The sequence below is a fragment of the Festucalex cinctus genome, chromosome 3, assembly GCF_051991245.1.
Source record: "Festucalex cinctus isolate MCC-2025b chromosome 3, RoL_Fcin_1.0, whole genome shotgun sequence".
Classification (NCBI taxonomy): domain Eukaryota; kingdom Metazoa; phylum Chordata; class Actinopteri; order Syngnathiformes; family Syngnathidae; genus Festucalex; species Festucalex cinctus.
In genome coordinates, this window is record NC_135413.1 from 16788085 (window position 1) to 16812968 (window position 24884).

General features: G+C 40.7%; 1 protein-coding gene across 14 annotated transcripts in view; it reads right to left on the minus strand.

Annotated features, from left to right (window-relative positions):
* Positions 1-378: 378 nt before the first annotated feature.
* Positions 379-24884, minus strand: part of tjp1b (tight junction protein 1b) — a 112893-nt gene continuing 88387 nt past the window's right edge. For 6 of the 14 annotated variants that reach the window (XM_077516177.1, XM_077516189.1, XM_077516184.1 and 3 more), the window contains 28 exons: positions 22719-22775; positions 22464-22588; positions 22255-22357; positions 21788-22103; positions 21365-21471; positions 20384-20552; positions 20158-20302; positions 19624-19635; positions 16949-17073; positions 16476-16581; positions 15977-16127; positions 15369-15477; positions 15043-15262; positions 14391-14575; positions 14210-14305; positions 14034-14116; positions 13702-13912; positions 13519-13619; positions 13087-13437; positions 11692-11925; positions 9853-10698; positions 9640-9731; positions 8979-9194; positions 8709-8845; positions 7384-7846; positions 7070-7287; positions 5730-5873; positions 379-3664 (listed from right to left, as the gene is read on the minus strand). In XM_077516177.1, coding sequence (XP_077372303.1) covers positions 3570-3664; positions 5730-5873; positions 7070-7287; positions 7384-7846; positions 8709-8845; positions 8979-9194; positions 9640-9731; positions 9853-10698; positions 11692-11925; positions 13087-13437; positions 13519-13619; positions 13702-13912; positions 14034-14116; positions 14210-14305; positions 14391-14575; positions 15043-15262; positions 15369-15477; positions 15977-16127; positions 16476-16581; positions 16949-17073; positions 19624-19635; positions 20158-20302; positions 20384-20552; positions 21365-21471; positions 21788-22103; positions 22255-22357; positions 22464-22588; positions 22719-22775 — 5217 coding nt within the window. In that variant the 3' untranslated portion in view covers positions 379-3569. The remainder of the gene's footprint in view (positions 3665-5729; positions 5874-7069; positions 7288-7383; positions 7847-8708; positions 8846-8978; positions 9195-9639; positions 9732-9852; positions 10699-11691; positions 11926-13086; positions 13438-13518; positions 13620-13701; positions 13913-14033; positions 14117-14209; positions 14306-14390; positions 14576-15042; positions 15263-15368; positions 15478-15976; positions 16128-16475; positions 16582-16948; positions 17074-19623; positions 19636-20157; positions 20303-20383; positions 20553-21364; positions 21472-21787; positions 22104-22254; positions 22358-22463; positions 22589-22718; positions 22776-24884) is intronic. The other 8 variants (XM_077516191.1, XM_077516178.1, XM_077516181.1 and 5 more) reach the window with 8 other exon arrangements.

The following is a 24884-nucleotide window of genomic DNA, read 5'->3' on the forward strand; positions in this document are numbered from 1 at the left end:
ACACCCCATTTTTTTTAGTGTTAAAAACAATATAAAATAACTTGAAAACTGCTTTCTTTAATCTAATTCCCCTTATCAGAGAATTACTCTTATTAACACAAATACACCATGTGCACCGCCACAGTGGCCAAAACATGCCTAATTAAAGTTAAACTGCAATAATAAAAAGGTACCACCAGAGGGTGCTGGAACTGCACAAATGAAATACAACCTCATCTTTAACAAATGTGGTGCTTTTATTTTATTTTTTTTTAATATTGTGACACAACATCGATATTGTGGCAATTTTAATATATCACCATTATCGTTACATTCTACTTCAGATTACATACTTTAGATAAATACATAATTAGAAATGACAAGACACACACTGTGAAGTTTACTTTAAAAATGAATTTATTTATTAATACAGTGGTATACATAAAAAAATGTTGCAGAAGGAGGGAAAGTTTGAAAAGAAACCCAAATAAATAAAAAGAACGCTCAACACATGAAGAAATAAACTAGTGTTGGAATGAAGCATTGTAGTGTTATATCAAAAGAAAATAGTAACTGATGTGCCATAATAAATTGTCTATTAGTACAAAAATACATTTCAGGGCACACAATAAAGCATCCAGTATCACAAATAAAGGAAGGGACCAGTTGTCGTTCCCATAACCCCCTTTTGAGCGCATCTTTTAAAACCACTGAAACCAAGCACTTGTCTATTTTTTTGTTTTGTAAATAAGAATAAAAACTTTTCATACGGTTAAAAATGCCTTACGTCGTGTATTTATGCAGTACGTAGAAAAGTCGGACTTATTACTGCTTATGTCAGTTCCAAGGCTCAGGGTTTTTTTTTACCCAGGATACAAACATAACCAATGTAACTTCACTTTCTTTTCCTCTTTTTTTTTTTTTTAAACAAACTTTTTCTCTTTTATACAAAACAATAAAGATGTACAAAAGTTGATTTACAGAGAACCAAGGCCATATGCTAGCGGTATGTACAGCCACAACGTCCTTTTCTGCGCCTCGTATGCATAGCAGGAAAAGAAAGCAGACCTTTCGTTTCATCGGCATCAATTCTTCACGTGTGCTAGAATCAAAGATCATTTGAGGAAGGAGGAAGGGCAGAAAAAAAACAAAAAACAAAATGAGACAACTTTGTGTCGGCGGTGACCGAACCGGAGCAGAGTCGGATTCTCTCTCTTTTGATATATTTCTATGTATACATATATGCAAGATAAGGCATCACTGCTCGCAGTGTCGGATGGGCTTCTCATGTGTAGAAGTGGTAGCAGGCGTCTGGACCTGAGTCATAGCACATGCATAGATCTCGAGACAGCAGGAAAGTTTGTCAAATCAAGTCAGTACATTTGATCTAGGTGAAAACATTTGCTACAATAACAACAGAAAAACAAAAAAAACAAAAAAAAAACTCTTCAATTCAGCAGAGCGCCCGTTGATGCTAACAGTGAACCTTGCTTCCGTCTGCGGATTTGGTGGCATCAAGCCACGTCAAGTCTTTCAAGATCCTTCACGGCCGCGCCAATTGCAAATAAAACGTTTTGGCGGAGGCCGACTGACTTTGCCCTTTGGGAGTTTTCTTTTTACACTTAAAAAAACATCCTCAATACTATTAAAGATTTTATTTTACCAATTTCTACTTTTTTTTTTTTTACATATCCGGGACCTCACTTATCAAAGAGTCCGTAGGATTTTCTTGAAAAAGATACGCACGCACAAAAGCTGAAAACGGCGTACGTCAAAAACAGTTAAGACTCATCAATCTGTGAGTGCACACATAAATTTCCCAAGTCAGAGTTCCACAAAAAAAAAAAAAAAAAGTGTCTCACCCACTATATGCCAAAATTAAAGCAAATAGTATCACACAAATTCAAATGGGCCAACGCTTTGCAAATCGTGACAAGAGAAACAAAATAAGATTTTGGAAAGAAGGAAGGGAATACTCAATAGTTTGGTGGCCTTGGCAGCATTTAAAAAAAAATACAGGTAGGCCAAATGTTACACTGAGGGCAAAAAGTCATTTGGGTTCTTTTTAATATATTCTACGTTCATCTCAGTAGTCAAAACAATATTCTGATTAAAATTAAATACAAGACAGTTTGAGCCCTCTATTTTATGAGTTATAAGATATTCTTTTCCCCATTAAAACCCTGACGTATATGATCTGAAACATGCATTGCACAGAAGATCCATTAGAGGGAGGTATCACCCTTGCAAGATCACCCCAATTGAGAAAGGAGAAACAACTATACTTATTAAAAGTGGGAAATGGTCTTTCTGATTTTTGTAACTACTGTTTAATATGTCTGTTTATTATATTTTTTGAGATAAATGTACGAATTCAAAGCATTGTGACCGGTTGTATCAAATATGACACAAATCAAAAGTTGTATGTGGAAGTTGATTTTAATTTTTTAATTTTTTTTTTAAATGTTTGTTCAAAAGGACCAATAAATACTCTATTTACAAAGAATCAAAATTATCTCTCACATATTAATTGTTCAGGCTTTATTAAGCAGATTTTCACTCGATTTATCCCATTTTGGCACTATACCAACATTGACGTCAAAGTGCTCTCGTGCTTACATTACGGAGGTCACGTGACCAGAGAACAGGTGACCCGCAATGTTTGCAATGCGAGTCCGAGGGCACGTTGATGTCAATTGCAGTCGACAAGAGTTTTATGTAGACGTTGCACCAATCTGGTAAAAGTTTTTAAAATAGATACATTGCTCAATCTTCTGATCAAATCGGTGATTGGCTTCTTCAAACTTGATCTCTGTTCGGACAAAAAATAAAATAAAAAATCCTGATCACAAAGCCTACTTTTATGTGTTTTTTTGATTGTTCCTTTATAGTTGGGAGTGGTAGGTCCTCATGGAAAGGTGCTCGTTAATCCCACCTGCAATGTGTTTATACAATCTCTTATGGGGCACTTCAAAATGCACATAAACTGGTACACGACGTGTAAAATCAGCACACGGTTAATGTTTGATGAAGTGGACGTGTGAGGCGCATGATTATACAATCTCTCTTCATTTCACCACTAAATTTCATCTCCAAAATATACGTAGGTTGTTGTGTCCATACATGTGCACTTTTTTTTTTTTTGATAGGTTACAAACTTTGCGTCCGCATCTCTCAGGTCCTGTTTTGTGCATACGTAGCGTTGATAAGTGAGGCCCCTGAAATTTTACAAAAAGTACCAGTAGCTAAAAAAGTCAAGATGAGATTACTCAGTCTGTGGCACCGTCATGCACTCTCATTTCAGTCCCATTGTTTTTAAATTTTTTTTTTTTTTTTTTTTTTTTTGCAAGCCTCAAAAGCACCGGAAAAATGACCAAGAAAAGACCAGCTGGACTCTGCTGACCCTCCTCACAATGTTTTTTGTTGTTGTTTTTTTTTCTCTGTCGGGGTGGGCAGTAAACAACGCAAGTGTTGAATTCACCATAAAGGTGAAGGCTGCGTGCACCCCCCTGCCACCGACTCGCCGCAGTGCAGGCAACAGACGCCCCAACTTTCGTTGACATTCAGGAACAGACCAGCTGTCGCCCTCTTCAGAAGTGGTCGATGAGCACAGAAACACAGTTTGCACCCACCAGGTAGTTTGGATCTCCGGGAAGAGATTTGTTCTGCCAGCTTTTAGGGTCACCTGCGCACAATACACACACCATTAATATTTAAAAACAAAAAAAATAAAATAAACATCATTTTATAACATACGGAAGTGTATTGCAGCCACAGCAGGGGAAAAAAAACACATCAATTTCACATTTTAAAATGTTAAGTTTCACGTTCTCACATGATTAGGTTTCACTTTTTTGCGTGATAAGTTAAACCGAATCAAACTTGTCAATCATCATGTTTTAACATGATCTGTGAAACTTCGCACGTTAAAATGTGAATTTGATCATATTACGTGAAATGTATCATGTTAAAACACTAAACTTATCACATTATAACGTGATATTGATCATATTATAACTAGGGATGTAACGATAAGCGAGATATCGTGTTATCGTTATGTTCGCGATATTTAAATGCAATACATCTGTTAAAAAAAGTCACCTTGATTTCCATTTGTGCAGTTCTAGCACCCTCTCGTGGCTATTTTTTTTTTTTTTTAGTGCAATTAAATTTTCATGAGGGACCTTTTGGCCCTTCTATGTTTAAAATTCACACTAATTGTCAGTTGAAGGGGACCGTAATATGCCTGTGAAGCAAGTCAATATGTGGAGGAACTCAATGTGTGTGTGCATTAACTACACAGCATAATAATAATAACATAATAATAAAACATAATATTGATGTATGCACAAAAGCAAAAATATTGTGCTTATTTTAGTATGAGCTCATTTTTTTTTTTTTTTTTTTACAATATTGCGACTATTTTTAAATATCACCAACCTCCCCACAATATCGTGATAATTATCATATAGTGAGCTACATATCGTGATAATATCGTATTGTGACGTTTGAATATCATTATATCCCTAATTATAATGCGATACTGAACTTTTTTCCCATCGATGGTGGCAGCAATACGCATCCGTATAGATGCGCCTTTGAATCAGCAAGGGGCTCTCAAATGTTTTTGGTCCAGCGACCCCTTACAGGGAAGAGATTTTTCTAAGGACTCCCTCATAATCATTTATCCTAAAATGTCATATGAATTAAAAGTTGGCTTATTTATTTTTTTAAGGAATTTCATGAGGAAAAAGCTGTATTTTTTTCAAGAAAATGTATAACCTAATCTTTATAAGTTGGTGGACCCCAGTTTGAGAACTTTGAAGCCAAAGCAAATAAAACCTCAAATGTTATTAAAAGCCCTCAAAAGTATACACTACAAATGCTCATAATGCATTATAAATATTTTTTCCATTATCTTATTGTATTTTTTACTTTATTAAAGGCTGAGAAGGAATCGACGATAAAAATGAACCAACACTAAAAATGTTCCCTCTGGCTGATTTAACCCTCCTGTTGTGTTTGTGGGTCAATGTGACCCTTCCTAATGTTTAATCATATTACATAACACAATTCAATGTTATTAATACTGTAAAAATAAAATAAAATAAAAAACAGAGGCCAGCAGACAAAGTTCAACATAATCTCCCCCTTAGATTTTCCAAACAGGTCAATTTGTGCCACAAATTAACAGGACGTTTAAAGGAATATTCTTACATGAACTTGGAAAGCATTTACTTCCCAAGCCAAACTGCATTTCACGTATGCATATGGGGAAATTAAACAATGAGATGAAATAAAAAAAGATGTGGTGTACTTTTGAGTTGCTGGTATGAATGTCTCAAACTTAACAACAAATGTAAAAGAAGAAGAAATAATGACAGTCCTTAAAAAATCTATTTTATGATTGTACTTGAGGAAGCGAGGATTGCTTGATGAAGCAGAATAATCACCTGGGCTGTGAAAGTGACAGGGAGAGGAGCCAGTCAAAGGCCCAATGCTAAATGTCGTACGTGCTAGTATAGTGTTCCCTCGCTACAATGGCAACTTGGCAAGTATACCAATCAATGATAAAAACTTTCATGAACATTTTTTTTCATGAAAATTAGGAAATAAAAAAATAAAGTAACCTGTCCAATGGTGAAGGAATAACGAATGTGGAAATGAAGGTGAACAAACTCTCCTCTACAATCATGCACATCCTTAAGCCTTCAGACTCAACAAGGACAGAGAGAGAGAGGACAGCGTACCCGACGAGGAGTCGGAGGATTTTAGAGCAAAAGACCAACCATCAGGGGTCATAGACGCACAGTGAGGTAAGCGCAGCTCCACCGGCTTCAGGAACTTGAGTCCGTGAGGGCCGCACATCACCAGCGGACTTAGCAGCGTTTCTCCTGCGTGGACATTGCATCGACATTCAGATTCCAGAAATGACACATTTTGGAGTACACGTACATTTGCGTGGTGTTTGTTGTGTGCTCTGTTGGTCATCTCAAGACCTACACAATATATGAAATGCCACAAAACCAAGGGAAGTGACCCCGACGTGCCCCAAATTAAACAGGAAGTGAACCGAAAGTGCACCAAAAATAAACCGGAAGTGCCCCAAATTAAACAGGAAGTGACTCGGAAATGCAGCAAAATCAACACGAAGTACCCCGTGCCCCCAATAAAACAGGAAGTGAACCGAAAGTGCACCAAAATCAACAGGAAGTGCCCCAATTTAGCATGTATATTAAATCTTTACAATTGATTTAAAGACCTAAAGTACAAATTATATATAATATTTTGAAGAAATTACCTCGTGTTGAGTTGAATGTCCTGATTTAATTTCTGTAATGTCATTTAGGTTTTATTTAATTTTTCTTTTGTGTATGTAATTTACAATTGTATGTGTGCATTCCATGTTTGATTCTTTGTAATTTTTTCTTTGTAAACTACTGTTCTCAAGGCAGTTATTGTTGTTTTGTATTGAAAATGTTTGATTGTTGCCATGTTTGTACGTCTTACAGCACAAAAAAATAAATAAATAAATAAACAGGAAGTGACCCAAATTTAACAGGAAGTGACCTGAAAGTGCACCAAAATCAACAGAAAGTGCTCCAAATTAAACAAGAAGCGACCAGAAGTGCACCAAAATCAACAAGAAGCGCCTCAAATTGAACAAATAAGTTCATCTCATGTTCATCTCATGCCGCCATATAATTGTCTTCATTGCGAAACGAGGTGCAAGGATCGATCATCTAGAAGATTCCAACTGCTAGCTTAGATTGAGTGAGATCCGATGTATCCTCTGCGGAAGTGTTGCAGCTCCTCTATAGTGACGAAAATGGGCATTTACCGTATCAGCTGGAAATAGACGAGTCCAGCACTGACGAGGAACAGTGTGGCCTATTAGCAAGGCTTTAGCATTGACATGAAGAAAAACATTGTTGAAAAGGAGAATTGTCCCTAAAGTGTGATCGAAATGAAATACACAAAACTGAGGGGCGCAATCTTGCTGGTGTGCAATGCAGCTTGCATACTAGCCAATGATTTTACTCCCAGCTAAACTTCCTATTGGGTCAGAAAACTTGCACACAAGACTGACCTTTCTCCTTGTCGAGGGGGGGCAGGATGCTGTTGTCGCGGCACACCTTGAAGTAGATCTCCTGCTCCACATTCTCCGGGATGGCGCCCTGGGGGATGATGATGCTGACGCCCGTCTCGATGGAGCTTAGGACCCCTCCGTTGCAGTTAAAGACGCCTCGGGCGGTGGCCACCACCGTGTGCCCTTCATCCTCGTCGTCATCGTCCAGTGCGCCGGGGCTGCACCGGAGATCAGAGTCATCAATCAGGGCGGAACAATACACAATAAGAGCAGCACAGTGACCTCATTGTGAAAAGAGACGGGAGTGACATTACCTTACAGGAATGGCTTTGGGGATGGCGTTGATGTTATTGTGCTGGTATTTGGGCCTGTTGTCCATGGTGCGAGTGAAGGTGTCCAAACCGCTGTCATGGTCCGGAGGCTGAGGTGAGAGTTGCAGCTTTCCCGCGCTATTGCTCAGCTTGCCTAGGAGCTCCGTCTTCACCTGTGTGTCATTGGGTAGCAGGTTGTGGTTGAACTTGGGGCTCTCGAACTTGCGCTCGAACGGTCGTGCCGAGCTGGTATACGGCTTGGGGACGTAGCGGCTGTAACCGGTGGGAACGGGAGCACCGATGGTCTTCGGGGGAGCGGTGTCCGTGCCGTTGACCGGGGACTTGTCGGGAAGGGCCCGTGGGGGCAGATAGCCCATCGGCGCGGATTCATCCCTGCTAACGGGTCTGAGAGCTGCCAGGTCAGGTTTGGGATTGGGGGAGCTCAGTGGCTCGGGTATGGAGTTCACTGGACAAAATGGAACAATCACAGAATTGCACCCAAGTATAATTAATTATATATTCCCGATAATTTAGAATTCATAGACATTTGTATTATAACATTCTATTAAATCGGATGATGGGATCTGGAGAAATTGAGCATTTTGTGTCTGAAAATCTGGCGTTTTTGTAATGCGTTTGTGCGACATCGACTGTCGAAAATCTGGTCAAAAGAACACTTTCAAATTATAAATAATAATTAAAAATAGCCACTGATAAGTTTGTACGAGCAAAATTCTTGAGGGGTTCTCCAAGTCATCATGTCAAAAATACTAGTGCCACTTATCCTAAAAACATAATTTAAATAGCACAAATGGAACATTTCGTGTGAAAAAAGCAGCGTGAGCAGTAGAATAAGTCATGCAATTTAGGACTCAATTGTTTTTTTCATGATTTTGTTATGGAAAATACCTTTGAGAATATCTGAAATTGATTCTGGGTCATTCAAAAGCAACTTTCATGGTGGCAGGTGCACGCTGACTCCCATTTCACCCGAATTGCATTCCCATTTTTCACACTGCCACATCCCAGTTGATAGCAGGGTGTGCACACTTCCGCAACCACCTCATTTCAATTGTTCATTGTTACTCCCCCCTCTTGAAAGGAGGTGTGTGTGAGGTGGAATCTATTAAACATATATAAACATACATTGCCTGATGTACTTATGAACAAACTATATCTCCATTTGAAGAAAATAAATAAGTGAAGCTTTCAAGTGTGTCGAAGATAATCTTGAGCAGCTGACCTCAAGTCAACACATGCTGTTGCATAATAATGCTAACAAAATATGACAAATCGTGAATATTCTAGCAGGTAAATAGAGATCTTACCATCAGCCGGGCTGAGTTTGGGCAGTGTATTGGGTGGGATGGCAGAACTGGGGAGTCCGTACTGAGAAGAGGGGCTAATTTGAGGTAGGGGATCATATCGTTTGTCCCCCGGACTCACTTTCTCAACAGACTCCACTCTAAATTTAGGTGAACATAAAAGGGGATGAAGAATAAATAAAAACACTGGTGATTGTTGCTGAAAGGCAAAAGGAAAGCAGGGATTTTTTTTTTTTTTTTTTTTGCAGTGGTGACGAACGTGCGTGCTTCTACCTGTTGTATGGGTACGACAGTTGAGTTGGTTTGGCCAGATCGTGGAAGCGACTGATGCCAGGATTGGGTTGGCCCATGGCTTTGCTGTCAAAGCTGCGACGATCAAAGTAGGACAACTGCTTCCGGTAGTACTCCTCATCCTCATCCAGGTCATAGTGATTCGTACGCATTACATCATCAAGAGGTTTGGTGTGAGGCCTCTGTGGCTCAGGGGCCCTAACGATGAAGCAAACAAGAATAAGGCATCACTTTTTGTACAGCATATATATACATACATACATATACATATACATATATATATATATATATATATATATATATATATATATATATATACATATATATACATATATATACATATATATATATATATATATATATATATATATATATATATATATATATATATATATATATATATATATATATATATATATATATATATATATATATATATATATATATATATATATATATATATATGTGTGTGTGTATATAAAATGAATAAGATCCATTATACCAGTCACACCTAAAATTTGTTCTGCTGCAAAACAACTGGCCTCCACTAGATGGAGCTCAAACAAATGAATGCATTGCAAAGCAGGTGTCAGAAAATTCACTTTTGCTGTCGCCTGAGGGTGCTGTAATAACCACAACATACCTGTAGGTGGACCTTTCCTGCTCAAGGTTGCTGAGTGAATTTGCCTTGAGCACCGGACCAGGTGCACTTGAAGGTTTGGGAACATCTGCTGGCTGAAAGAGAAAGAGAGGACACAATTAGGCAAACGGCTTTTAAGTTTTGGGAATACTGCTCCTTCATGAGAGAAAAGAACAGCACACATTCTCACTTCTACATAATTGAAGAGCAAAGTACCCTGAGAACTGATGATTCTCCTTCCTTCGCCCTGTCCATGGAAACGGACCGTTTATTTTCAAACATCTTCACTCTGTTGAGGACCGACTGTGGTTTCATGGCCGGGTCCTCATCCAGGTCTTCCCGTTGGAGGGGTGCCAAAGGTTTGGATCCAGGAGTGACTGCTGGTTCACCAGGGGACACGAGGGTCTCTGTTTTAGGAGGGAGAATTGGTGGCTCACAGTTCATCACAGGCTCGTGCATCCCTGCCTTGAAGCCCCGGTGTGGACCGGGAATGTAGGAGGGCCTTAAACCGGAGTCGCCGTAGTACTGCTTTGGAGGTTCTGGAGAACGAGGCGAGTTCACGGGAAAGCCGTGAGGGTCTGCCTCATAAGGAGAACGTGCGTCGTAGCTTGCAGGGGGCGGCGGCGGAGGCGGTTCATCGTAACGAATCGGCCCAGGTTTCGCGTGGCGCGCTCTGCCGTCGTATCCCACGGGAAGGGGATCTTCAAATCGAGGCTGAGGCGGGCTGTAGTCCCTCCCCGGCCCGTCCTCGTATGGTGAGCGGGGGTTGTAGCCGATGGCTTGCTGGTAACCCGGGGGCTGCGAGGGCGAGGTCTGCTGGTCGTAGGGGGACCACTGTTCGTTGTAATGAGGCACACGGTCGTCGTAGTGCATGTGAGAGTCAGCGTTGTGAGACTTTGGTTCCGCGTAGCCGCCCCCATCGTAACCGTAAGGCGGGTGATCATATTCTCGGTATGGCTGCTTGTCCTGGTACGGCGGCTGGTGACTGTAGCTCATGGACTGCTTCAGGCCGTGGTTCATTCGCACAGGTTCCTCCATATTGTACAGGTCTTTCTTGTACATCTGGGAAGAGACAATATGGATGTTGTTGTGATGATACTACACTTTTCACCATCATCATGTTTCAAGACAGAATATCAGGGAAATGTATCTCCAATGGCAAATAAAAAATAAACAACAACAAAAAAAAACAGCAGAATATTTCAAAATTGAGCATACAGTAAGAGTAAGAAGACTTTCCAAATTACATAAGGAAATTTGTCAGAGTGCAAATAACACAAGCAAACATTTTTTTTTATTTAAAAAAATAGTTCTGAATGCCCGTTTGACAAGATGCCTTTCAAGAATGATCATCCATATTAGATTTATTTTATGTTTTTTAAATAAAAACAATAGCATTTCTGAAAGGCCTCATCTCAAACATATGATGTGTAGCCTGTAGACAGCAAGTTATATTACAGCACTTCCTATGGGAGAAGGTTCATTTATTATCATCTGCTCAGTACTAAGCATGTGAACATCAACATAATGCAGTGTGCTGAGGAAGAATTGTTTGGTGGAAATCATTATCGAGAGTACTGTCTGCAGGTTAGCTTTCATCATGCAACCAACATTCAGTTTGGATCTAATGCAACGTCAAACTACTGGCACTACAACACAACACATCTACAATAATGCCACTCTAAATACTCGTTTTTAATCTACAGAAGAGAGTTAAAGCTAAAAGGAACCCAAACAAACAAACAAAAAAATATTTTGGAGCCATGCAAAGGAAGTAAAAGGCAACAGTTAGGGCTGGTTGTGGATGGTCTTCACCCTGGTCAAAGACTCAGATTTACCAGTCCTTCTGGACTCCCAGGTCTCACCATTGTACATGTGGACGAGTATGTCACACATTCTCTGGGAGCCAGAGGCACACAGTGGGCTCAGTGAGGCACACAGTGTGGGCAATTTCATGCAGAGAGCGAGTGGAAAGCATGTGCGAGAAGACAGGCAGTTAAAACGGCAGACTGTGGCCCAGGCCCGGTCCAAGTGGGCGGTGAAGACAGCGGGTACCTTTGGTTCTGGACCAGGTGGTCCAGACGGGTGGGGTTCATGTGGTGGTGGTGGTGGGGGCTGAAAAAGCTCAGGGGCAGGACTGGGGCTGCTAAGTGAGTCAGCCTGGGGAGCTGTGGCTGCAGCCAGTGGCTCTTGGAGGTGCAAACCCTCTAGCTGTACAGGCTGCTCAACAGCAGGGGGCGCTACCACCGCTGCAGGCAAGGAGAGCATGGGCAGAGAAGCCTCCTCTTGCTGTGAATATTGTTAAAAGACATTTACAAACACGGCTTGCTAAGGTCCACACAAAGTAAAAGCTCAACCCGACACCTTGATATTTCTCCTCACACCGAATGAGCCAGACGAGGCTCTTGCAAATGTCTGCTTTGATCAGACAATATACCAGTAGCTTCTGAATCATGTTAAATACTTAGGCTATGTCCACACTTAGACAGATGTTTTGAATATGGATGGGCGTGATTAGAGATATTCTTTTTTCAGGGACAATACAGATGCCAATTATTAGTAGTGAACGAGCCAATAACTGATATTTGGAGCCAATATTCATTTTTCATAAAAAAAAAAAAAAGGGGGGGTGGGGTGGGGTGGTAGGGGCATATTGGCGTATATTTTTTTAAGTTTAGTTAAATTTCAAAATGTAGAAGTTTTTTTTTTTTTTCCTTAAACAATATACATCCTTTTAAATTTATAACAAAATGTTCAGGGAGCTCCCAAGGTTATTAGTAAGTCTTAAAAAGTTAAATGGAAACATAAACAAGTAAATAGCATAGGTTTCTTCATTATAGTTTTCTAAAGTAAATATTTATTTTCCAAAATGCCTGAAATCTTAAACCTACACATTTCTTTGTTTTAATGTAAGGTTCTAAGGGTCAACAGCATCTCTTATAGTTAACTGAAATTTTAAATAAATAGTTCCCTGAGATTTAAAATTGTTTTTACAAAAAATTGTTTAAGAAAAAGAAAAAAAAAAGGGCCGATATCGATATTCGTCAAAATGCCCAATATTGGCGCCGATAATCGGCCTGGTCTATCGCTAATAATCATATTCAAACAGTTACTCTTTAAAAAATAAAATAAAATAAATAAATAAATAAAAAGCTTATATTCAAAGAAAGTGTACTCATTTATGTTGCACACCGTAAGAAACCAGAAGATAATAGATGATCAAGAACATACAATATTAGGCTAACAAATAATTAAAAAAAACAATTTGAGAATGTGCTTTCAATGACAGTTTGCATGAGGTGAAGAAACCAACGTGCATCGAAAAAAACATATTTGTGTGGACATGGCCTTTAGCCAACAACAGAGACGACAAAAGGTGTTAATAACGAGTTAAGAGTTACATCCAGTATGTCTATCCACAGCAGTGGTTTAAAGAGTTAGGAACATTACCTGCTGCGGAGATGGCATCTTGAAGCCGGTGGGGTCGACACGATTAGCTGAGTCGGGCGGCACTGGGTGCTGGTATCCGGGGTAACCAGGGGTGTCCTGAATGACGGGTGGGTCTTCCCTGACAGGTTCGGAAGAGCGCGTGATGGCGGGCTCCGTGGGCAGACCCACCTCGTCATTCAAGGTCTCGTCCAGCTCCTGGTCCGTGTATGCTCCGCCCTCCGTGTCCGTGTCCTCGTAGTCGGATGTGTGGCGGCTGTCCGTGCTGTACATGGAGTACTCGCTACCTGGCGCTGACAGGTAGGACAGACGGTCGTCGTGGATGTCCAAGTCATCTTCCGTGGTGCCATCAGCCTAAGGAGAAAGGATTTACCCTTGCGCTGACGACTCACCGCTGCATTGTAGCCGTGACAGACTTCCAAAATCCACGCTCACCTTTCCCTCAGACACCCACACAAGCTGGTTCTGCTGCTGCTGGATTGTCTCTTTAAGAGCGCCGTACCAACCGTCATTCATGTTGTTCAAGTTAATGGTGGCTATAAAAGAGAATTTGGGGTAATTAAGGTAAAGGAAATAACTCAGCTTTTTAGTGCCCTTTAATATTCTGTGGACACTCACTGGTGAACAGGTGATGATTATTCTTCCTCAGTTTGATGGCTCGTTCATACAGCTTCCTGGCACTTTTCCTGGACTCTGGACACAGCCTTGTCCTCATGTTCTTCACACCCTGCTTGTTGTCGGGATTTAGGAAGACTACGATTGGGTACCACTGAGCATAGTTCAGCCTGTCCACAGCATTCGGGGTGATGTCCAGCACAGCGTGTTTGTCCTTGATGAGAGAACAGATGAAGAGAAGGTGAGTTGGGGTGATTAAGTTGTGGATATAGTGGATATAAGATTTATATTAAAATAAAATAAAAAACAAAAAACAAAAAGGAGATGGAGCTCACTCTATCTATGATTTGTTTGATGGTGTGAAGACGGATGATTCCTGAACTCCGCTGGTCTGTTCCTGCATCTCTGGGCTCACTCTCTGGAAAATAATATCAACAATGCACGAAATGTAAACATAGTTCACACCTTGTTTATGTTGTACTGATGTTCAAAACATGATTTGTAAACTTACTTGCAAGCTCAAAAAGATCTGGCTCTTCTCTGGAGAGTTTTTCACGTGCGACATCGGCAATAGGTCCAAATGTCACAACAGGTCTTAAGAAACCAGCTATAGCCATACATAAGAAATAAAATTGTACAATTCCCATACAGATATATTTACATATAGTAATGTGCTCAGTCAGATTTTTCACCTTCTCTCAATACAACCCTCTCATATGCCGGGAACTTTGTCTGGACTGGCTGTGATGAAAGATCTTCTCGGCTCTTCCTGAGGTTCCTCTTTGAGCTACGAAGACCACGGAACCTCCAGAAGTCCGCCCTGTCGCCGCCGGCTGTTTTGGGGAGTGTGTATTGCACGCTGGAGAGTTGCTCTGCTCTGTTGACACATTGCACAGAGGTAGAGAGCACTTGACGCGCAAGGTAATGGATGTGTCATAAACTTGGCACTCCTAATCTCAATACTGCCAGCAACCAAGAGCATTTCAAGGAAATGACAGATCTAAACTAAATAACAGGACTCGAAGTCTAATGATCCACTTATTCTGCATGTCGCTTTTTGGATGCTCAAACTTCCCGCTGAAGTCAACATAGATACCTGCATAATCTAATGAGATCTAATACGGGAGCTGCCTCAAGATACATCCTCGAGAAAAAACATAATGCAATGTTTTGATTGACACAGTCCGAAGTATTACTTTAACATTACGTTGTTAATATATAATATTGGCAGTGGTGTAGTACTACAATGCATTGAAGTAACAATTGTCATACACTGTCACATTTGTGGCAAAAAAAAAGCTAACACAGACTTAGAAAAAGCAGCTCAGACAAGCAGACAAGCACCTGTTTTTGTTGGGGATGATACCCCTCTCCACCTCCTGGTGGTTCTTGCCAATACGAATAGCAAGCCAGGAACCCAACTTGCCATTGTAGAGGGTATCCACCACCCGGAACACCTCGCCCTTGTTAAAGCTTAACCCGTATGGAGATTCCTTCTCGTACTCAAAGTGGGTGCGGATGTAAAAGGAGTCGCCCACATCAGACTCCACGATTCGCCGATAGACTAAAAAATAAATAAAATAAAGACAGCGAGAGCATTAATCTGACCCAGATCTGGAATAATTTGACTGATTACAGAAAAGCTAATTTTGGTCATTCTCTTTACTTACCATCTTTCTTTTTCTGAGCCAAAATGGTGACCTCTTCACCTTTCGGAAGATCCAAGAGGAACAGCACTGCCTCCTCTCGGATTATGTTTGCAAAATCAACGTTGTTTACCTGAAATTAAGTAAAAAAACATTAGCTCTTCTTAAAGTATAAGTACATCTAAGCTTATTTCAATGCTGGCAGTATAGTGAAGTGTAGAAATCTACAAATTAGGGGTTCTTAGATCTCTGTTTTCCATATTGCTAGGGAAACCTAGGTATTTTTGTGGAGTGTAAGAATCCCAGCCATTCCTCAAAGAACGGAGGTGTAACAAAAGAGATATATGGCTGCATGGAAATGGCAGAGTGAAAGGAAACTGTTTTTTTTTTTTGTGTGTGCGCGCTCCCCAAGTTATTGCTAAGAGACCAGCCCAGAGGTACAGGAATTTGGGAGTGAGCATTGTGTACGAGGAAGAACAGAAAGGGAGAGCTTGCGCTGCATGCCTAATAAGCCAAAATTGCACAGAGCCACTTGGCACTCCCTATAGTTCACATTAGGAAAAGTGAAAAACCCTCAATAAAATACCAGATTTTTCAAGAAACACTTTATTTTGAGGTTAAAAGAAAAGTACCCTGAGAATTTGGTCACCCTCCTCCAGGCCCTCCTTCGCAGCTGGGCTATCCTCCAGCACTCCAGCAACAAAGATGCCAACATCGTTCCCTCCTGCCAGCCGCAGCCCCACACTCTCACCCTTTTTGAACTTCACCAGCTTCATGCTTGGCCTGAGGACACAGGACAAAGGAAACAGTCAGACTTTATTAGACATGATACACTAATGGAATTTTTGTGTTCTACAAAAAAAAGCGAATAGTGAGTAGATTTCGTAATGCTGCCCTACTTTGTATTTTCTTCAACTTTCCAAGAAAATTGTTGACTGAAATGCTGCCCTCCTTTGCTTCTTGTGAAGTACAATCATATGCTTGTACAGATGACCACAAAGATTTTGGTCCCATTTACTTTATAGTTTAAGACTCAAACCTCTCCTGTTAGGCTCAATTAAAACTGAACACCGTTATATTTTCAGAGGCGAAATTTGTGACGCAATGAAAGTTGAATACAATGAGTAGTACCGAAGGATGCTGTCGTCGTGAGCGGCACTTGGAACAGGGGCATCTGATGGACTGACAGGCAGGTCCACGTCAGGCTGTCCAGGCTGGGCGTACACTGGCTTCGGCTCTGATTTGCAAATAGTACCAATAATACAATACAATAATTGTTACAAATACTGAAGGCACACAGTGTCCTGAGCAGAAAGGACAAACCGACAGGAAGCAGAGCGCTGCAGGCAGGAATGAGACGTCAGACTAAATAAGATCACATGGTTTATTTTCACTTGGCTCCAGGCAAGAGAAGCCTGGCTCAGCAGGCGTCTGAAGCTGAACTTTTTCTTGGAATTCATGGATTTAAAAATATATAAATAAATAAAAACCAGGAAACAAATACTGCAGAGCAGGATTTCTTAGACAGGGCTGTTCTGTTGCATAGGACACAGGAAATGCATTGATAAAGATTGGGTTCAACTGCTGAGGCTTGAGTGTCTGACCTGGCAGCGGCGGAAGTTGCTTCTCGTCTCTAGCGAGACTCGGCTCTTTCGGCTTGGGCAGAGGAATTTCCTCGGAAAGCTTTGCTGGTGTTGAAGCCGCTTTTGATAGCCGCTCCTCATCTCGACTTCGGTGACGGAGGTCAAAAAGAGATGGATTTGTTTAGTTCAACATCAAATACAGAGAAAGCTGGGAGGCAACGGATTCATCCTCTCTGCTACAAAAAAAAAGAACAAACAGTGTAGGACTACACTAAAACCTACATTCATGGGAACGCCCCACTATAATATAACAGACAGAAAAAAATAAAAACAGGGCGAATGAACAGCTTGAGTGTGAGGCAGCGTCTTGGTCTTGAAGGTCACAACTTTCCTTTTATTTGTTCTATTTATAGAGCATCTTTATCTCCCTTCTTCAAGGTGAACATGCAGATTCTTAATAGCCTGTAGATTAGTCGAAATGTATGCCTCTAAGCCTACTGCAAAAATATCTAAGGGTGTCACGATTTCGATTTTTTATCGAAATCGATCGAAATTACGTCACGATTTCGAGCATCGAAATAGAAGAGAGGACACACGATTCGATGCCCCCCCCCGCGCCCGCCGCCACCGCCGCCACCGCCACCTCCCAGGAAAGCAAATGAGACGCAGCCATTCAGCTACTAGCTAACGGCACTTGTTAGCTGACTTCTCCTGCAGTCATGATGGCAAGCGCGGACAGACACAGCAATGGTGCTTCAAGCCGCTCCCGCTTCTCTCGTCACCAGTTTGGAAACATTTTGCGTTCCCGGTGAGTTATGTCGACAACGTTCACGTTGTCGATAAAAAGACCACAGTTGCAAGATATGCTATGTGCGCGTACTGTACTCGGCCACGGTGTTACGCCCGGCTCGTCAAGGGGAAGGGAAGTAACACAATAACAGAAAATATAGAGTAGATAAACACGGGTCGACTTTAACATCTAAGTAGTTTTAATTGAAATTTCAGGCAGGGGTTTGACAAGGGAGTGAAAGTGGAAGGTGAACAAATAATAACCGCATTTGACAGAACTGACAGAACGGAGGAGAAACTACAATAACCAATAGGGGTATAATACACGGATACACAATAGCGTCGCGCTGGCACAGTCGTCCAATCGGAGTGTCGCGCTGGCACAGTCGTCCAATCGGAGTGTCGCGCTGGCACAGTCCTCCAATCAGAGTGTCGCGCTGGCGCATTCAAACTGAAGTACCATTATACGGGCACCAGCCGACACAAACACACACATACATACGAGGGGAGCGGAGCCGGCGGCGGGCCCGAGCCGCCAGCTGTAACAACGGGAAACACGACAAACATGACGGGACATTTACGCAGGCATCACAAAGATTTAGATTTATCAAATTCAACTAGAAGTGGGAAAACAACGGTCCAACCAACTATTTCATCCTCATTTACAGTGAAACTTCCACACACTTCAGCTCGCGCGAAACGCCAGATCCATAGGTCTATTTATAGCAGCAGACCTGCAGCCTTGGAAAACGCTGGATTCAAACATTTAATTAGTGTACTTGAACCACGCTACAGTATGCCCAGCAACTGTAAATGTTGGGATATAGTTTGTTCAGGCTGTATTTGTTCCATGACTTTGGATACAATATATTTTTTGTTGTTGTTGCACATTGCACATTATTTTAAGAGGAACGCACAGCACACTGTTGTAACCAAAAACAGTCAATAGATGGCAGGCACCCACTGTGACTTTTTGTTTTTGTTTTTTTATTTTTTATTTATTTTACACTTCAGTAAGAACAAGACGGTTAACTTTATATTGTAAATAAATTCTTTGAATTTGATCATTCCTGCCTAATGTCAATTATCATATATTACATAAATTTACACAAAAATAATATGGAAATTGCATCACCTATATGTAGCCGATCTTTTGAAATAAGATTTACTGTACAATGAATAGAACCAATGATCATAGACTAGCCTTAGCCTACAGAAGCATATGCCTCTGTGTTATAAAGTGGGGGAGCGGAAAAAAAAAAAAAAAAAAAAATCGAAAAAAAAATCGAATCGTGACCCCAAAATCGAAATTTAAATCGAATCGTGGAGTTGGCGAATCGTGACACCCCTAAAAATATCAATTTATGAAAAATGTCACCATCAGGTTCAAATAAACAGTTGCAAAGATTGCACACAACGCAATAAAATTGAGTCATAACATGCCATCTTGTTTATGGAATTGCTGGAAGCTGCATTTATAGGCGTTTATCCAGCAACATTACTGACTTCACTTATCAGTCCAACATTAGTGCTTACAAAAAAATACAGGGCAATGGTGCAAAACATTTCCCACTAGAAACAGCAGTAATCTAGAATAACTGTTTCAGCAATCTCTTTTTTATAATTTTTTTTTTGTTTAAACTTGTGATCACTTCAGCGATAGACAGCCCTAGAAGTATGTAACTTTATTGTAAAGTGTCTCTGCCAAAATACTGCACACAAAATAGACACAAAATAGAGCTTGTGTTGCACTAAAGTACAAATCTGCATTATGGTAAAAGTCAGCATTTCTAATTTTCTACTTCTACTTCTCTGACTCTGTGCTTTAAATTGCTACTACTCTATCACACTTAATATTACTGGTTCTATAATTAATTGATCACATTTTACATGAACCATGAACTTACGGTATTCTCCAACTGGCAACAAAAGGGAAAAAAAAGAAACATTTTTATGAAAATGCCACTTTCATATATTGCTGTTAAAGTACTGATGTTTTACAAATGTGATGCAAATTTATAAGAAAGGTAAATTGTTAAAAAAAAAAAAAAAAAAAAAAAAAACTCAGCCAGGAAACATAAGTTCCAAAAGCTCATCAAGTATTATTGTTGTGAGACTGTGTTACAGAGTAGCAACTTATTTGTTGTGTTAGATAAAACAAAAAAAGGAAAACAGAAGTTTATCAATCCTTCCTTCATAGACCTTTGGCACTTAGAACTCTTGCTAGATTACAGTTAAGGGTGGGTTTTCATTTTATTTTAAATTTCCTTCTGCACAATTTAAATTTTTAGTAAGTCATTATTGTTCTGTATGGAGGAAAAAAAAAAAAAAAAAAAAAAAAGTACGTAAGATTACTATAGTGATACAAAAATTCAATGATTCCATTAAACAAATTATTTGTTTACTCATTACGCATGTTTTTATGGACTGCTGGTCTTCACCTGCCATTGCTGATTTGAGGTGGCGAATGTCTGGAGTGGTCTGAGGGTTCCGATCTTCTGTCTGGAGAGCGGGAGCGACTGCTACGAAGTCTGTCGTGCGATCGATTGGAATGGTCGGATGCCAAAGAATGGATATCTGAAATGTCTGATCACGTGCACACACACACACACGCCACTGCTAAGCACCCGCAGCCAGCGAGCGGTTAACACTTGACAGCAATCTCACCGTCTCTGTCGGAGGCATTGGCTGAAGGGATGCTGTCATCGAGGTCAGGGATGTTTAGCAGGGTCGCCCTATCATCCCTCTGAACAACCATTTTTAGCTTGCCCTTTGACCTTTCTATCAGCTTCTTGGCATCGATCAAGGAGAGGTTCTCGGTCACTGTGCCATTGATCTACGAGAAACAGGGGATAGATTGTTATCTATAACATGACAACGCTTTCCCTGCAACAGCCAGATATTTTTAAAAACACACTGTTAGTTTGTCACTTTAGTACCAACCATAGTTAATGATCGTGATTGGATGCAGATCAACAGCAACAATGGCCATCCTTATTAGAGCAAAATCAAATTGAAAGTGTTGAGAAGCAACCCAGAGACCTCTTTAGGACCACAAGCCAGTGAGATCCAAGAAAAGAACTGTAGCACCGTTATATCTTTGTCCTGACTGACAGTCTCAGAGAAGCACATCTTAAATTGCTGTAAAATTGCACTGTATGTTTTTTTTTGTTTTTACAGATCTTATTTTTGATCTCTTTATTGTGCATGCAGACAGAGTGATGATGATGTGATGGAGAGTGTATAGTGAAGTATGCTCAAGGTTGCATAGATTTGAAAAAGGAAAAAAAAATCCCCTTCATTCTGACATTAAAAGAAAGAACAGAGTTGACTGCATAATTGATTCAGAGCAGTTACAGTTAAAATAAAATACCTGTTACGCACATACTGCTATTTTATGTGCCGTGCAAAAACAGTGGAGATTCTGGAAAGGCACCGGCCTGCATCTGCAAGTGCTGTTATGTAACATTTGACAGCACAAAACAGCAGTAAAAAAAACACACAAAGTGTCTTTGACTTTTCAATTCCACTACTTTACCACTCCTTATTTCAACATTTAAGCATGACAAAAAGAACATCGTGCAACATAATCAGCCGCTTCATACATTTTTTACATGGTTTGATGTTTGCCACAGCAGCCTCCCTCACCTTCAGTACAACATCCCCCTCCTGGATGTTTCCATCTCTGGCTGCGAGGCTCTCGGGGGAGATGTCCTTGACGAAGATGTGGCTGGCCAAGCGCAGGCCATATTCTGCTTGGTGAACGACAACAACAAAGACAAGGTTAGCATAGAATTGACAGGACCGCACGGCGCAGACCACGCTCGGACGCCGCTTCCTCCAGGATTAATAGTGAAGATTAAAGAAGATTAATTCCTCTTCTCTTTTTACTAAGATTTATTTGAGTAACTTGGATTCTGCTGTGGCTGGCAAGTTTTGTGTTCCTTGGAAGTTAACCAAAATTGACTTGGGAGATTTTAAATCTGACCCAGAGAGGGAAATAAAGTTGGAGGTGATTTTCCTGGATTAACTTATTTTTCGCTCTTCGATCCCCGACTTTGTGAGCCTCACCTTCATTCTTGCGTGATTTGACCAACGTGACCTTGGCGGGACGAGGAGGCAGGTTGTGTGAGCGGCGATCCGACCGCGGCGAGAGACTTCTCTCCCGCGAGCCACTGCGTTCACGTTCCCGGTCCCTTCGCCCGCAGCTCCGACCGCTGCGCCTACCCATGGCTCCGCCCATGCCGCTGTACGCGCCGCTACGCCCGCTCCGCGTCTCGTAGATCTCTTCGTCGTAGCTGTCCTCTTCCTCGTCATGCTCCGACATCGTTTCCCGTTCCCCGAGGCGACCCATGGGGACGTGAACCTTCCTCTTCCGCCTGATTGTCTGCTCATTGTAAATAAGATGTTAGGAAGAATTGGTTACAGAGAGATAAATCAATTGCATTGATCTAAGTCAACTCAGGGGACTTTCACTTTCTATTTTTGAATGACTGAATAACAAGACTGAAAAGACTGAATAACAGAATTTAACTCACAATTTTGGCAATTTTCCCACTTTTTCGAAGTTGCTGGACTGCATAGGCGTGCTCCACATTATCCATGGACACAGCATTGACCATGACAACTCTGTCATTTTCCCTACAGGGGGTTGCAAGAAGAGGAGATGTTTTGGAGTAGTTCTGCAGCAAGATGGAATATTAAAAACTGATATTACTGTGCTGTCATTAAAACCTGAAGAACTTACTGCAGTAGGCCTTCAGCCGGGCCACCTTTTAGCACATCTGAGATGACAATGGAGGTCTCGCCGCTCTGAAAATGAGGGTTATCTCGGCCTCCTGATATGGCTATCCCAAAGCCAAACCCTGGTGCCTGTATTTAAAAATAAATAAGGGGAAATTTTCATTCTTGGTGTTCTACAGACATAAAAAATGTGAGAAATGCAAGTGGCTTTCAAAGAAAGATCTTAATTTGTAAAATAAGACTGTCTTTGAATACTCACCCTGTGCAGTGTTACAGTGTGCTGTTCCCAAATGACAGTCTCCTCCATTGCTGCGCTCTAAAAGACACACAAAGACCACAGCACGATGAACACATCAGGGCAAACAACTGCTCCGAAATGTAGATGTCAGGATACTCTCATATTCGCTGCCATGTCTACTGTATACTCACTTGGTATAATGATTTTAAAAAACCTTGCAAGATAAAATGAGGCCACACTGATAGTCACTGACATTAAAGCACAGCCTTGGCCACAGTAACCCCCTGAGAGGATGAGATGAAGGTCGGCTCCTTCAGCTGTTAGTGTGACCTTGTCCTCAGCGCCTCCGCTCATTCTTGAACTGATCTGTGCTCCTCCATCATTTCACCTACACATGTTTAATGGTTGCTTATAAAACATTATCAAGTCTGGAGGGTAGTAAAAGATGCATGTAAAATGACTGCTTGTCTGTCAACTTAATATATTAGAATATTTCAGACCCAACCACATATTTACATTACTTTCCCATTTACAGCAGCACCATGTCTTCTTGAATTGAATAGAGCGGAACCAGCAAACAATTTAGGTAACAAGACTGTTAATGAGACGCAAAACATAAATCGCCGCAAGTGGCCCCACGCATTCTTGGCCTGGCAGCCGCAGTCATTAACTCTTCAGGCAGCTTATGGCGGGACTCGACACAAGAGGAGTGAGCGAGCGCAAGTTTGAATGAGATCTCCACTCTCCCACCCCATCCCCCAAGCCTTCTACACAGAGTACACTGCAGCACTTCAGTGAAGCGGGTGGTGGTGTGGAGGGGGGCTGTTAAACACATCTGAATATTAACAAGACTGCAGAAAAGATAGAATTCCAACTGGGACTTTTAAAGTAAGTATAATTTACGGTTATGTCCAACTGGTCAGCACCATGGAAACACTGATGCAAAGAAGTCAAATAGCTTTACTTGACTGAATACAGCTTACATCAATGTATAACGTATACAGCATTTTTGGTCGACGTATATATATATTTTGTCCGGTTTTACAGTAACTACACATTTTGCTCATAAAACAGTGAAAATGGTCCAAATTGAGCAAAAGCCTTACAAAATTCAAGCAAAACAAATCTGAAGTACTTTGTTTGCTTTTGTTTCACCCTCCCTTCTTTTCTCCCTTTGACGCACACCTTCCCCTTTGAAGGCATGCAGTTTGGCGTTTTCCTCCTACAGCGCTTGTTGCTGCGGTAACACAGAGAGACCACTGTGGTGTTTTAAAGTGGACTGACATTTGCAGTGCTTGCCAGGAAGGAGCAATTGGATTTACAAACCGAAATGGCTTTCGACCTTTTAAATAAACAAAAGTAAACAGGCGAAAAAGAGAACAAAAAAACTTTTGAAATTACATTAATTACTTTCCTGTTCTGTTAGCTGGTGCAGATGGCTACGAACATGATAGAACTGTGTATAATTTCAACCTAAAAAAATATAATCTTGCTCTGTTGTGCGGTGACTGAATAACTTGAATTAAGTCTAACAATATCTCTTTAGAACTTATTTTCTGTACAGTGGACCACCACATACTAGTGGTTCGGCACCCACAGATTAACATACGCACCGATTTAAAAAAAAAAAAAAAAAAAAAAAAAAGTTATTTTGTTTGGTTTAATGTAGTTAATTATACGGATATTTAAAACATATTGTAGTGTTCTGGAGATAGTTAAGAAAGTAGCCGATTGTTTTTCAGTGGGAAAGAATGTATAGTTGTGTATGCATCATGCTAATCAACTGTTTTATTCACTCAGCAGTTGGTGAAGGCTGGAAGACAATTGAGGGTATCATTACTCATTCAAAGTGCAGGCAGGAATGAATATCAGTTACCAATTTTGTACAGCAAAACATATTTTCTCTAAATGGCACTGTTTTATTTTATTCTCATATAGTCTTATTCTCATAAGTCACAATTTGACGAAATTCATATTTTTTTCAAAGATCTATACTTTAGGTCAGTCCACATCTGTGGATGTCATTTTTCAAAATTATTGACCAATATAAAGTGCAAACCAACCAGCCAAATTGCAATAAAAATGTAATCTAAGGATGCATCATTTGAGTTGTAAGAGGAAAACCGCTCCTGTGCAGATGGTTATTCAGTCGGCCCATTGACTGATGTGTTTTTGTCCTGCCTAAGC